We start from the raw sequence: 14772 nt of genomic DNA, 5'->3' as shown, positions 1-14772 counted from the left end.
GTGTCTCAACAGGAGAAGCCGAACGAGAGCACACACGACGGCCGTTAGGAGAGCGATGGACATCCGCCCGCACCGACAGGCGGTGGGGAGAGCCTGGGGGGGATGGAGGAAGAGGATGGGAAGGAGGATCGGAGGGGGACGAGGAAGAAGACACAGAAGACACGACAGACCGGGTAGAAGGAAGGGGAACCCCAGACAGAGGACCAGGAGGAGGATCCTTCGGGAGAGAACCCAAAGGAACAGAGGAGGGGGCAGTGGGCACATCAGGGTCCAAGGCCCGGAAACGGTTGAGAGTCTGAGGAAGGCGGGAAGGACGAGGAGAGGAAGAGCGCAACACGCGAGCATAAGAGATATTAGCATAAGGCGGGAGCCGGCGAACCTGGCGCCTCGCCTCAGGAAAAGATAAACGCTCCTGGTGCTTCAGGTTGAGGACGGCTGCCTCAAGCTTGTAATGGACACACGCACGGGAGAAGGTAGGATGGGCCTCACCGCAGTTGAGGCAACGAGCCTGGGGAGAAGCGCACTCCGACTTAGAGTGACCTTCGCCACCACACAAAGGACAGAGAGAGACAGTCCCGGAGCAGCGGAGGGCACCATGCCCAAACCTCCAGCACTTGTTGCAGAGCCGAGGAGAAGGAATGTACTCCTGGACAGAGCACCTGGCACCAGCAAGAATGACAGAGGGTGGAAGGGTCCTACCATCAAAGGTAATCTTCACAACCCGGAGGGGTTGACGGCGACTACCACGAGGGGGACGAGTAAACGTGTCCACCTGGAGAATAGAATGACCCTGGGCAGCGAGGATATGTCGAATATCGTCGTGGCAGTCGCGCAGGTCCCGAACACCGGTCGCAACATGGGGCGGGAGCAAAATAGTGCCAACACTGGCATTCAACTGAGCGTTCTTCGAGACCCGAACGGGGGTCTCGCCAAGGCAGGATAAGGCAGCCAAGCGGGAAGCAGCATCCTGAGAAGGAGCAGCAACGACACGTGTACCGAGACGAGTGGGGTTGAAAGTAACACACGCATCCACGGAATCTACAAGATGCCGATGGAGGGAGAAATCGTCAGGAGGCGCAGAATCAAGAGGGAGGAGATCAAAATATTTGGCCCATGAAGCAGGACCAAACAAGGCCTGATACGCATCACCACGGGAAGGAATCGAGCGAGTGCGGTTGGGGCGCGAACGGCGTTGAGAACCCCTAGAGAGAGAGGGGTCAAAAGGCGCAGTAGTTACAACTAGAGAAGGAGCCGCGCCAGGGGACGAGGTAGTCACCACTGGGGGCTTGGGGCTCGACCCAACCACAGAGGAGGGAGGGGAGCCAGAGGAAGGAGTCAGAGAGGCCAAAGGAGGAGCAAGGTCGGGGCCCAATGCAGCGGAGGCTACAGAGCCCGGTCTTCCAATACGGACCGACTCGGGGGCTTGGTCGCCCACCCCACGAGCCTGAGAAGGTAAACCAGAAGAAGCCGAAGCAGGGGTAATCATCTTGACGAAAGAAGAATTCACTCACGAATGTGCCCCCACACCCACCATGGAGCCACAATTAGAGGCAGGACACCCAACAAGAAGCTATCGCCGATCTTGTCGGGGCCTCCTAGGGTGCGTCGCGAGTAAACGCCCCACAAACGCCACCTGAAGAAACCGACAGTCCGTCGAGATCGGGTTCAGTGACGAAGTGGGGATTGACAATAAAAGGTTCCCCTCGCTCTCGACGTCGGGTACTGCAGTTCTACGGGTGCATGAGTATGCCTCCTCAAGCACCCGGGCGTCAAAATAGAAGAAGTCCAAGGGAAGAACCAGAACGAGCAAAAGGTCGGCAGGAAACGGCAAGCAGATAGGAGAAGAGGGGGGAGAAAAACGAAACAGAAGGAAAAGGAAAAGATGCCCAGCAGAATTGGAGACGACGGCAGCAGGAGCACAAGGCTAGAAAAGGACAGAGGACTGTCCCAAGGAGCATCACACTCCGGCAGCCGCCCACTAAGCCCCCACACGGCGACAACGAGCTGAGCGAGGAGGGGGTATGATACTTATAAGAACATATGTATTGTTCTTATAAGGGCATAAGTATGGTACCTTTTTGGGCATATGTATGTTACTTATAAGAGCTTTTGTATGGTACCTCAATGGGCATATGTATTGTTCTTATATGGGCATATGTATGACACTTATATGGGATTGAGTATGGTGGTACCTTTATGGGTATGTGTTTGGTACTTATGTACTTACGTACCTCTATGGTACTTACGTACCTTTTATCTTACACAGACAGTCATCCGTATTTTATAGATATAGAAGATAGACAATGATTAAATCAAGTAATAAAAACTTGACCAGCGGACGAAGACAAAGATGGGGTACATACAGCCCGCCGCCTGCAAATAATCCGAGCCCTGGCGAAATCGTCATTTTTCACAAAACTCAAAATCAAAACCAGCCATAGAATCGTTTTGAAAATGGTACCATTGTGTTTACCACAGCAATTTACCTTTCTTTCTGTAAAGTCTTTCTTTGCTAATTTTAAATATTAACGCCTATACAGCCATATTTACTGAGATACAGCCACCTCAAATATTAAACCCTATCATCGTGTTTTCTCAACAAATTACTAAGGAAAATCAATTGTAAAAAATGTAATAATGATCAAATTGAGCTAAATAATAAATGGATAATCAAAATAACATTATATCTATATTCCTCATGTATTTAGAGACTAGTATGCATGGTGCGTATATGGGCATATGTATGCTACTTATAAAGGCATTTGTATGGTACCTATATTGGCATATGAATGGGTACTTATATGGGCATTTATGGTACCTATAAGGGCATATGTATGGTAGTTATAAGGGTATATGTATGATACTTATAAGAACATATGTATTGTTCTTATAAGGGCATAAGTATGGTACCTTTTTCGGCATATGTATGTTACTTATAAGAGCTTTTGTATGGTACCTCAATGGGCATATGTATTGTTCTTATATGGGCATATGTATGACACTTATATGGGATTGAGTATGGTGGTACCTTGATGGGTATGTGTTTGGTACTTATGTACTTACGTACCTCTATGGTACTTACGTACCTTTTATCTTACACAGACAGTCATCCGTATTTTATAGATATAGAAGATAGACAATGATTAAATCAAGTAATAAAAACTTGACCAGCGGACGAAGACAAAGATGGGGTACATACAGCCCGCCGCCTGCAAATAATCCGAGCCCTGGCGAAATCGTCATTTTTCACAAAACTCAAAATCAAAACCAGCCATAGAATCGTTTTGAAAATGGGACCATTGTGTTTACCACAGCAATTTACCTTTCTTTCTATATAGTCTTTCTTTGCTAATTTTAAATATTAACGCCTATACAGCCATATTTACTGAGATACAGCCACCTCAAATATAAAAAATATCATCATGTTTTCTAAACAAATTACTAAGGAAAATCAATTGTAAAAAATGTAATAATGATCAAATTGAGCTAAATAATAAATGGATAATCAAAATAACATTATATCTATATTCCTCATGTATTTAGAGACTACTATGCATGGTGCGTATATGGGCATATGTATGCTACTTATAAAGGCATTTGTATGGTACCTATATTGGCATATGAATGGTACTTATATGGGCAAGTATGGTACTTATAAGGGCATATGTATGGTAGTTAAAAGGATATATGTATGATAGATATAAAAACATATATTGTTCTTATAAGGGCATAAGTATGATACGTATTTTGGCATATGATACGAGGACAAGGAGCTGGGGTATGAGAACAAGGAGCTGGGATATGAGAACAAGGAGCTGGGATATGAGAACAAGGAGCTGGGGTATGAGAACAAGGAGCTGGGATATGAGGACAAGGAGCTGGGGTATGAGGACAAGGAGCTGGGATATGAGGACAAGGAGCTGGGGTATGAGAACAAGGAGCTGGGATATGAGAACAAGGAGCTGGGGTATGAGAACAAGGAGCTGGGATATGAGGACAAGGAGCTGGGGTATGAGGACAAGGAGCTGGGATATGAGGACAAGGAGCTGGGGTATGAGAACAAGGAGCTGGGATATGAGGACAAGGAGCTGGGGTATGAGGACAAGGAGCTGGGATATGAGGACAAGGAGCTGGGATATGAGGACAAGGAGCTGGGATATGAGGACAAGGAGCTGGGATATGAGGACAAGGAGCTGGGATATGAGTACAAGGAGCTGGGATATGAGGACATGGCTATGTTGACTGTCCTCATGGCTATGCTGACTGTCCTCATGGCTATGCTGACTGTCCTCATGGCTATGCTGACTGTCCTCATGGCTATGCTGACTGTCCTCATGGCTATGCTGACTGTCCTCATGGCTATGTTGACTGTCCTCATGGCTATGTTGACTGTCCTCATGGCTATGTTGACTGTCCTCATGGCTATGTTGACTGTCCTCATGGCTATGTTGACTGTCCTCATGGCTATGTTGACTGTCCTCATGGCTATGTTGACTGTCCTCATGGCTATGTTGACTATCCTCATGGCTATGTTGACTGTCCTCATGGCTATGTTGACTGTCCTCATGGCTATGTTGACTGTCCTCATGGCTATGTTGACTGTCCTCATGGCTATGTTGACTGTCCTCATGACTATGTTGACTGTCCTCATGGCTTTGTTGACTGTCCTCATGGCTATGTTGACTGTCCTCATGGCTATGTTGACTGTCCTCATGGCTATGTAGACCATCCTCATGGCTATGCTGACTGTCCTCATGGCTATGTTGACTGTCCTCATGGCTATGTTGACTGTCCTCATGGCTATGTTGACTGTCATCGAGGCTATGTAGACCATCCTCATGGCTATGTTGACTGTCCTCATGGCTACGTAGACCATCCTCATGGCTATGTTGACTGTCCTCATGGCTATGTTGACTGTCCTCAAGGCTATGTTGACTGTCCTCATGGCTATGTTGACTGTCCTCATATGCATTGTGAAGAAATATACCATTAATATAACCGATATAACTGAAGATATACAACTTATACACTATAATCTATAAATACACTAGATGTATTTTTGCTTCCATCTATACTTAGGACACGTGGGGAGCGCTCAAGATGTTGCGCTTGAGTGGCGTCTGGAAGTCCGCCTTGAGACGCGCACCTGTGGCGTCTTTAGTGAACCTGAGTACAGGTGTGTACGGCACACCTGTATGGTGTGTTGGGGGGGAGAGGGGAGGTGGTGGGCAGCTGCGTGTGGGGATTGAACTCGGACCTGCAGGAAGGCTGACCGTCGCTCTGTCCTCCAGTAGGGTATAGTGGAGCATATATTTCTCTCTCCGTCTCTCTCTCTCTCTCTCTCAATATATATATATATATATATATATATATATATATATATATATATATATATATATATATATATATATATATATATATATATATATATATGCAACAATGATCACAAAAACACTGATCCAAGTATGCAGAATAACCACATATGAAAAATAGAAAATGCTTAACGCGTTTTCGGCTAATTCGCCTTCATCAGAGCAAAGTAGAATGAATATATATATATAATGTCGTACCTAGTAGCCAGAACGCACTTCTCGGCCTACTATGCAAGGCCCGATTTGCCTAATAAGCCAAGTTTTCCTGAATTAATATATTTTCATTAATTTTTTTCTTATGAAATGATAATGCTACCCATTTCATTATGTATGAGGTCAAATTTTTTTTATGGTAGTTAAAATGAACGTAGATATATGACCGAACCTAACCTAACCTATCTTTATAGGTTAGGTTGGGGTAGGTAGCCGAAAAAGTTAGGTTAGGTTAGGTTAGGTAGTCGAAAAACAATTAATTCATGAAAACTTGGCTTATTAGGCAAATCGGGCCTTGCATAGTAGGCTGAGAAGTGCGTTCTGGCTACTAGGTACGACATATATATATATATGTCGTATATATTCATATATATATATATATATTGTATATATTCATTCTACTTTGCTCTGATGAAGGCGAATTAGCCGAAAACGCGTTAAGCATTTTCTATTTTTCATATGTGGTTATTCTGCATACTTGGATCAGTGTTTTTGTGATCATTGTTGCATATATATATATATATATATATATATATATATATATATATATATATATATATATATATATATATATATATATATATATATATATATATATCCCTGTATATATATATATATATATATATATATATATATCTTGTGAAACATTTATTTTAAAAAATATAAAACAGAAATGTAAGGTTGTATTTCCTGTCATTTTCTCATTTTAGTAATATATTTCACCCTGATAACCCTCTCCACCCACCCCCTCCCCCCCTCTCAGTTAGTTTCAGCTCATTACACATGAAAGTGAAGGGAAAAAATATAATAAAGTGTAGAGCTCGACACGCCCTCTCTCTTCTTTGGTACTTATATGGGCATGTGTATGGGTACCCACTCCACACACCCCCTCCCTCTGTACCCACTCCACACACCCCCTCCCTCTGTACCCACTCCACACACCCCCTCCCTCTGTACCCACTCCACACACCCCCTCCCTCTGTACCCACTCCACACACCCCCTCCCTCTGTACCCACTCCACACACCCCCTCCCTTTGTACCCACTCCACACACCCCCTCCCTCTGTACCCACTCCACACACCCCCTCCCTCTGTACCCACTCCACACACCCCCTCCCTCTGTACCCACTCCACACACCCCCTCCCTTTGTACCCACTCCATACACCCCCTCCCTCTGTACCCACTCCACACACCCCCTCCCTCTGTACCCACTCCACACACCCCCTCCCTCTGTACCCACTCCACACACCCCCTCCCTCTGTACCCACTCCACACACCCCCTCCCTTTGTACCCACTCCATACACCCCCTCCTTTTGTACCCACTCCACACACCCCCTCCCTCTGTACCCACTCCACACCCCCTCCCTCTGTACCCACTCCACACACCCCCTCCCTCTGTACCCACTCCACACACCCCCTCCCTCTGTACCCACTCCACACACCCCCTCCCTTTGTACCCACTCCATACACCCCCTCCCTCTGTACCCACTCCACACACCCCCTCCCTCTGTACCCACTCCACACACCCCCTCCCTCTGTACCCACTCCACACACCCCCTCCCTCTGTACCCACTCCACACACCCCCTCCTTTTGTACCCACTCCATACACCCCCTCCCTCTGTACCCACTCCACACACCCCCTCCCTCTGTACCCACTCCACACACCCCCTCCCTTTGTACCCACTCCATACACCCCCTCCCTCTGTACCCACTCCACACACCCCCTCCCTCTGTACCCACTCCACACACCCCCTCCCTTTGTACCCACTCCATACACCCCCTCCCTCTGTACCCACTCCATACACCCCCTCCCTCTGTACCCACTCCACACACCCCCTCCCTCTGTACCCACTCCACACACCCCCTCCCTCTGTACCCGCTCCACACACCCCCTCCCTCTGTACCCACTCCATACACCCCCTCCCTCTGTACCCACTCCACACACCCCCTCCCTCTGTACCCACTCCACACACCCCCTCCCTCTGTACCCACTCCACACACCCCCTCCCTCTGTACCCACTCCACACACCCCCTCCCTCTGTACCCACTCCACACACCCCCTCCCTCTGTACCCACTCCACACACCCCCTCCCTCTGTACCCACTCCATACACCCCCTCCCTCTGTACCCACTCCATACACCCCCTCCCTCTGTACCCACTCCACACACCCCCTCCCTCTGTACCCACTCCATACACCCCCTCCCTCTGTACCCACTCCACACACCCCCTCCCTCTGTACCCACTCCACACACCCCCTCCCTCTGTACCCACTCCACACACCCCCTCCCTCTGTACCCACTCCACACACCCCCTCCCTTTGTACCCACTCCATACACCCCCTCCCTTTGTACCCACTCCACACACCCCCTCCCTTTGTACCCACTCCCTCTGTACCCACTCCACACACCCCCTCCCTTTGTACCCACTCCCTCTGTACCCACTCCATACACCCCCTCCCTTTGTACCCACTCCATACACCCCCTCCCTCTGTACCCACTCCACACACCCCCTCCCTTTGTACCCACTCCCTCTGTACCCACTCCACACACCCCCTCCCTCTGTACCCACTCCACACACCCCCTCCCTCTGTACCCACTCCACACACCCCCTCCCTCTGTACCCACTCCACACACCCCCTCCCTCTGTACCCACTCCACACACCCCCTCCCTCTGTACCCACTCCACACACCCCCTCCCTCTGTACCCACTCCACACACCCCCTCCCTCTGTACCCACTCCACACACCCCCTCCCTCTGTACCCACTCCACACACCCCCTCCCTCTGTACCCACTCCACACACCCCCTCCCTCTGTACCCACTCCACACACCCCCTCCCTTTGTACCCACTCCATACACCCCCTCCCTTTGTACCCATTCCACACACCCCCTCCCTCTGTACCCACTCCACACACCCCCTCCCTCTGTACCCACTCCATACACCCCCTCCCTCTGTACCCACTCCACACACCCCCTCCCTCTGTACCCACTCCACACACCCCCTCCCTCTGTACCCACTCCACACACCCCCTCCCTCTGTACCCACTCCACACACCCCCTCCCTTTGTACCCACTCCATACACCCCCTCCCTTTGTACCCACTCCACACACCCCCTCCCTCTGTACCCACTTCATACACCCCCTCCCTTTGTACCCACTCCATACACCCCCTCCCTTTGTACCCACTCCACACACCCCCTCCCTTTGTACCCGCTCCACACACCCCTCCCTCTGTACCCACTCCATACACCCCCTCCCTCTGTACCCGCTCCATACACACCCCCTCCCTTTGTACCCGCTCCACACACCCCCACCCTTTGTACCCGCTCCACACCCCCCCCTCCCTTTGTACCCGCTCCACACACCCCCTCCCTTTGTACCCGCTCCACACACCCCCTCCCTTTGTACCCGCTCCACACACCCCCTCCCTTTGTACCCGCTCCACACCCCCCCTCCCTTTGTACCCGCTCCACACACCCCCTCCCTTTGTACCCGCTCCACACACCCCATACCTTTGTACCCACTCCCCCAACCTGTCTTACAGGATCTTGGGTTGACTCACCATCTGGAGACAGACCTACGAGAGGTAAGGTATCTAGATAGTACCACCGAGAGCTACTTTTGGTCCATTGTCACGATGGGATTTTTTTGCCAATAACTTGACACCATAATCGGTCTTATTTACAGCTTCCTGTAATGATTGCTGTATTACTATGTATAGTTAAATGCATGCCTGTGCTGGGATACTCCCAGTAGTGGACGAGTCAGACGCTGGGATATCCCAGCAGCGGGTCATCCAGAGGAAATTCAATATGATAATCTTCTAAAGTATTATATACTTTTATTTAGAGATCTGTACATAAATATATCCTTATAAAAGTATGAATATAATTACATTTTTATATGGAAATAAATTAAGACACCAAGATCACGTTCAAACACAAGACTGAGTTGAACTAATTACTAATCAAATATGCAGCTTTTATTAAAGAAAAAAAATCCAATCTGCATATTTAACGACATCGGTTTAAATACCTTACTTGGCACACCTTGTTTTATGAAGCTACTGCGCATCACTACTCTTGCCAATACTCTACTTTGAATATTGTTATTTATATTATGAACGAGCAATATTATCATGGTAGTTATTAGAATATTTAGAAACCTTCCTTACCTTATCATATCCACCATTCTCCCACCACAGGCTGCTACTATAAATGACTTTCACATTATTTATTCAAACTTTATATTTTTTATGCCGTTCCTTCTGGAAGTCCAAATGTGCATGGAATCTTCTCCTGTTTTATTTAACTATGTCACTGGTATCTGATGCAGTACTTGTAACATCGTAAAATATATCTTGTCTGTGGTAGAACTGAGTGAGTAAAGCTGGCAAACTTCTTCAGTTAGAAACCGATTAAAAAAATATGTCCAGCATTCACTGAAAGTGAAATAAGCAAGTGAAGAGTATACAGTATACTGTACAGGGAGGCAACGATTAGCTATCGGCCAAAAGGAAGCAATGGGGGAGGGGTATACTCGCTCTACTTGTAATCCTTTTAATAAACAAATATAAACAGTGAAAATCACACACATCACAATGGGTTACACCCAACCCTTCACTGCACCGCCACCTGATACACACGTCCGTATACTTAGGGTCTTGTCAACGTGCCGGAAAGCAATTCATTCGTATTAATAGTCGGAAACTTTATTACGTTTTCACGTGACGGCTCCTGTTGCAGATTTTGTTGATGTTGGTGCATTCCGGGTAGTTGATGGAGATGCCTTGGAGTCAGGATTGGCATCGGGTGAAGATGATGGTGCTAATTTGGTACTCATCTGAGACTGTGGGAGGTGATGACGTAGCCCCAAAAGCACCTCTTCGGCTTCTCCTTGAAGTGTTTCCGCTCGTTCAATTAGCAACATCTGCAAGCCAAATTGTTAAGTCATTTCATAGCCTATAAAATGCACCAATATCTTTTTATACAGTATAATGTACATTTCCATAATAAAGTGAAAACAAGGGATCCTAATGAAAATTTGATAAATAAAATGCAGTAAGGCATTTTATTTATCAACTTACTGCAAACAGTTGCTGCACAGGACATGAACTGTGGCGCTAGTGCATGTAGTTGAACTAGAACACACACATCAACAACTTCCTAAGAGGTTATCAGTAAACAATCTAGTTAGAAATTATATGAACTAACAATGATTTAGCAATTCCTAATTTGGGATCTTCAAATCCAAGCTGTCAGAGTGCTCGACAAGGCAGATGACAAGGAGAAAAGGAGTTAAGGGACTGACCACCAATCCTGTAAAGTGTACATAGCAAAGTCGGTATGACTTTATAGGACATAAAAGGGATACGAGGAAGAAGTGAAGGCACGGTGCCACATCGTCCACAGCTGTTCAACACCCTCCCAGCAAGTATTAGAAATATTGCTGGAACAGAGGTGGATGTATTCAAGAGGTACTTAAGACAAGTTCTTGCAAGAAGTGCCAGACCAACCAGGCTGTAGTGGAATGCATGGGGTCTGTGGGCTGCTCCAAGCAACAGCCTGTTGGACCAAGTTATCACAGTCGAGCTTGGCCCCAGGCCTAGCTTGGGGAGTAGAAGAGCTCCCAAAACCCTATCCAGGTATGCCAGCCCACTTGGACTTTCAGGGAAAGAACACCAATCCTGTAAAGCGAGACTGACGCTGTGTCTAAATAGTTGAAGGACTTCCTTGAAAGAAGAACTGTTTTTCCTTGTGAACACAGGAATGAAATAATTAGAATTAAGAGGTTACTAGCCCTCTGTGCACGTTATCTTGAGGTTATCTTGAGTTGATTTCGGGGCTTTAGTGTCCCCGCGGCCCGGTCCTTGACCAGGCCTCCACCCCCAGGAAGCAGCCCGTGACAGCTGACTGACACCCAGGTACCTATTTACTGCTAGGTAACAGGGGCGTTCAGGGTGAAAGAAACTTTGCCCATTTGTTTCTGCCTCGTGTGGGAATCGAACCCGCGCCACAGAATTACGAGTCCTGCGCGCTATCCACCAGGCTACGAGGCCCCCTAAGTTAGCCCAGATGCAGTTCTCACATTTGTTACCTAATGAATGTTGAAATATTTTACAGTCTATAAATGTTACCAATATCTTGACATATTCTCAAATAATAATACAGTACAATACTGTATATGAAGTAATAGGCCGGCAGGCTGCACTGCTGTCCATTCTGGAAAATGTGCAAACAGCTGATATACATAACAAATTAAAAACTTTAGGGAAACCCAATGTTATATGTAATGAAATGCCTCTTTCTGCATGAGCCCGTCGGGAGCCGGTCGGCCGAGCGGACAGCACACTGGACTTGTGATCCTGTGGTCCCGGGTTCGATCCCAGGTGGCGGCGAGAAACAAAGGGCAGAGTTTCTTTCACCCTATGCCCCTGTTACCTAGCAGTAAAATAGGTACTGGGTGTTAGTCAGCTGTCATGGGCTGCTTCTTGGGGGTGGAGGCCTGGTCGAGGACCGGGCCGCAGGGACACTAAAGCCCCGAAATCATCTCAAGATAACCAAGAAGCCCCAGTGGCGCCATGAAGCGATAGGTCACATCAGCTGTGGAGGTGTGTTTGGCCTGCCGGGGGACCAGAGCTAGAGCTTAACCCCTCCCTCACAAAGTGGCTGGCACTCAGTCACTCCACTGGAAAAGCATCTTAAAAAGTTAACAAACCAACACAAACCTTTGCCGGGTTAAAAGACCAAAGCCTTACGACGGCCAAATGAACTCCCCCGACGTACGGTAAACAAATGATCAAATCTCTTGGAACCATCGCAAACTCAATAGCACTAACCCCTCCCAGTCAGTTGTGGGGTGGATCAGGGCAGAGCTACAGGCCGTCCAAACCAATTTTGGAGCAGATGGGAAGAAAGACCAACTAACAAACCTGGCAAGGAGGGAGGGAAGGAATCGTGGGGACATTTCATTACATTCAACGCTGGTTTTCTGGGGAAGCCCCTTGTGGTTCTCTGAACAAAGCTGCCTACAAGGAAGATGCATCAGGGATGAGGAGGAGACTTCAGGTACTGTAATAAAGATGAGCGAGACCGCTCGTTGAGACACTACGAGCCAAGGCCACACAAGTGTGACGAGGCTGGCCGAGAGACGACCCAAGGCAACAAGTATGACGAGCCTTGGGGGACAATAAATACTGGGGCCCCAAAGTTCCTGTTACACTGCCAAAATCCCATGCCTGAATATCAGCCCAGGACATGTTAGCGAAGAATGCTTCAAGAGGCGAGTACTACACCGTAGGTACCATTACAATGCACAATGTTACTGTACGACAACACAAGATGGCTCTGGTAACATTACCGCACAAGTTACATAACAATTTTTTAGTGCAATTGGCAAATGAATTATACACTGTCATATTGGCTCTGAACCTCTGCACTTTGTGGCACATCAATTAATTCATCATTTCTTAGATTTGGTCATGCCCTTACAGTTGAAACGTCATCTATTAAAGTCTACTCTTCTTGCCGCTCGTCACTCTACCCGTCACTCAAGCTTATCACCCGTCACTCAAAACGTCATCTATTTAACTCAAGCTTGTCAACCCGTCACTCAAGCTTGTCGTCATCTATTAAAGTCTACTCTTCTTCCCGCTCATCACTCAACCCGTCTTCTTGCTCAGTCAAATGCAACGTACTGGCAAAAATTAACGCAAACAATATTTTGGGAGTATTGGTCACGAAAGGCTTAGTGGGTTGATTGCCTTTGTACAGTTCAGTTGGGTAGAAATACAGCTTTTGCCCAAGTGGTAAATTGAACCAACTGCTTCCTACCAAAAGATTTGGTACTAGTGTTAAAAATTAAATTGTCTTACCTTAGCAGAATTGATAATCTGCACAGCTATGCGATGTGGCAAATGCTCGACACTGTTGACAAGATCGCGAGGCTCGGAGTTTGCAACATCTTGCAGCGTGTGATAACCTGCGTTGTACAACATTCGAGCACGACCCTGAAAAATAAGGAAGCAGCATATAAAAATGATTGGAACTAATCAACAAATTAACACACAACCTCTGATTGGTAGACAGCACTCCCACACTACAAGACCAAAGGTGATTATAAGTATCCTCCCTGTTTTAGTGTTATGTAGGTCATATACAACAAATGTTTGATTTAGAGTCGGGAACGAACTCCGGCCTAAGGGCCGGAGTTCGATCCCCAATGGAGGCGGAAACAAATCCCTGATGCCCCTGTTCACCTAATAGTAAATAGGTACCTGGGAGTTAGACAGCTGCTGCTTCCTGGGGATGTGTGACAAAAAAGAAGGCCTGGTCAAGGATCGGGCCGTGGGGACCCTAAGCCCCGAAATCATCTCAAGATAACCTCAAGATAATGATGATAGTGTTGCACTTACAGGTGGGAATATCCCCATCTTACGCCTTGACCTTCTCTTACCTGCTCCTCACCCCTTTCTTTATTTATTGCCTGTGCCTTCTTTTCTCCCATCCTTACTGGCTATTCATGCCTGTACCACCTCTTGGGTGGCTTAATCTTCATCAATCAATCAATCACTCATCACATTCAACTTGATAATGGTTCAAGACGGACCAAAACCGTCGCTTCTTCACCTTCATTGGTCATCAGGATGGAAAATTAGAAGTGGTCAGTGGACCGCAGAAATGGAATAAAGAATTTGGAGTGTTCCGCGGGAGGAGGAAGTGGCAAGATCAATCGACAAAACGTAGTGGATTCTTTACACGTGTTTTACCATGTCGTGGCCTAGTCGACTAAGCAGCGTCTGGGATCATCCCGAACGTAAGTTCGAACCCTCATCACAGCCCTTGTGGATTTGTTCATTAGTGGATTCTTGGGATGCAAATGAATAGAAAAACCCATCACAATGTCACGAAATGCCTCATTCCGGTAGAACCCAGGGAGCTTCCCGACACTATCTCGCCGAGATTACTACATTCTAATGGATCACATTACTCGCAGGAGTTGTGTTTGACATACTGGGGGGACCAGATGCAGAATCTGGCTCCCCTTACAGAGGTCCAGGGAGCAACGGACAATACGCAACACCATCAACCAGCTACCCACTTGCCATACAAATGGCAACACACCCACGATAAAAATCTCCAGACATGTAGAGCAGAGGAGAAATTCAAACTGGTGAATTACCCGCC

The 14772-nt window shown here is 47.4% G+C and overlaps 1 protein-coding gene across 3 annotated transcripts in view; it reads right to left on the bottom strand.

Annotated features, from left to right (window-relative positions):
• Positions 1-9406: 9406 nt before the first annotated feature.
• The window catches only part of mus301 (mutagen-sensitive 301), a 77760-nt gene continuing 72394 nt past the window's right edge, over positions 9407-14772 (bottom strand). For all 3 annotated transcript variants that reach the window (XM_069305447.1, XM_069305446.1, XM_069305448.1), the window contains 2 exons: positions 13461-13595; positions 9407-10516 (listed from right to left, as the gene is read on the bottom strand). In XM_069305447.1, the coding sequence (XP_069161548.1) occupies positions 10310-10516; positions 13461-13595 (342 nt within the window). In that variant the 3' untranslated portion in view covers positions 9407-10309. The remainder of the gene's footprint in view (positions 10517-13460; positions 13596-14772) is intronic.

Source organism: Procambarus clarkii, chromosome 55, assembly GCF_040958095.1.
Source record: "Procambarus clarkii isolate CNS0578487 chromosome 55, FALCON_Pclarkii_2.0, whole genome shotgun sequence".
Classification (NCBI taxonomy): domain Eukaryota; kingdom Metazoa; phylum Arthropoda; class Malacostraca; order Decapoda; family Cambaridae; genus Procambarus; species Procambarus clarkii.
The sequence above is the reverse complement of the archived record's forward strand: the minus strand, read 5'-3'. Positions and strand labels throughout refer to the sequence as shown.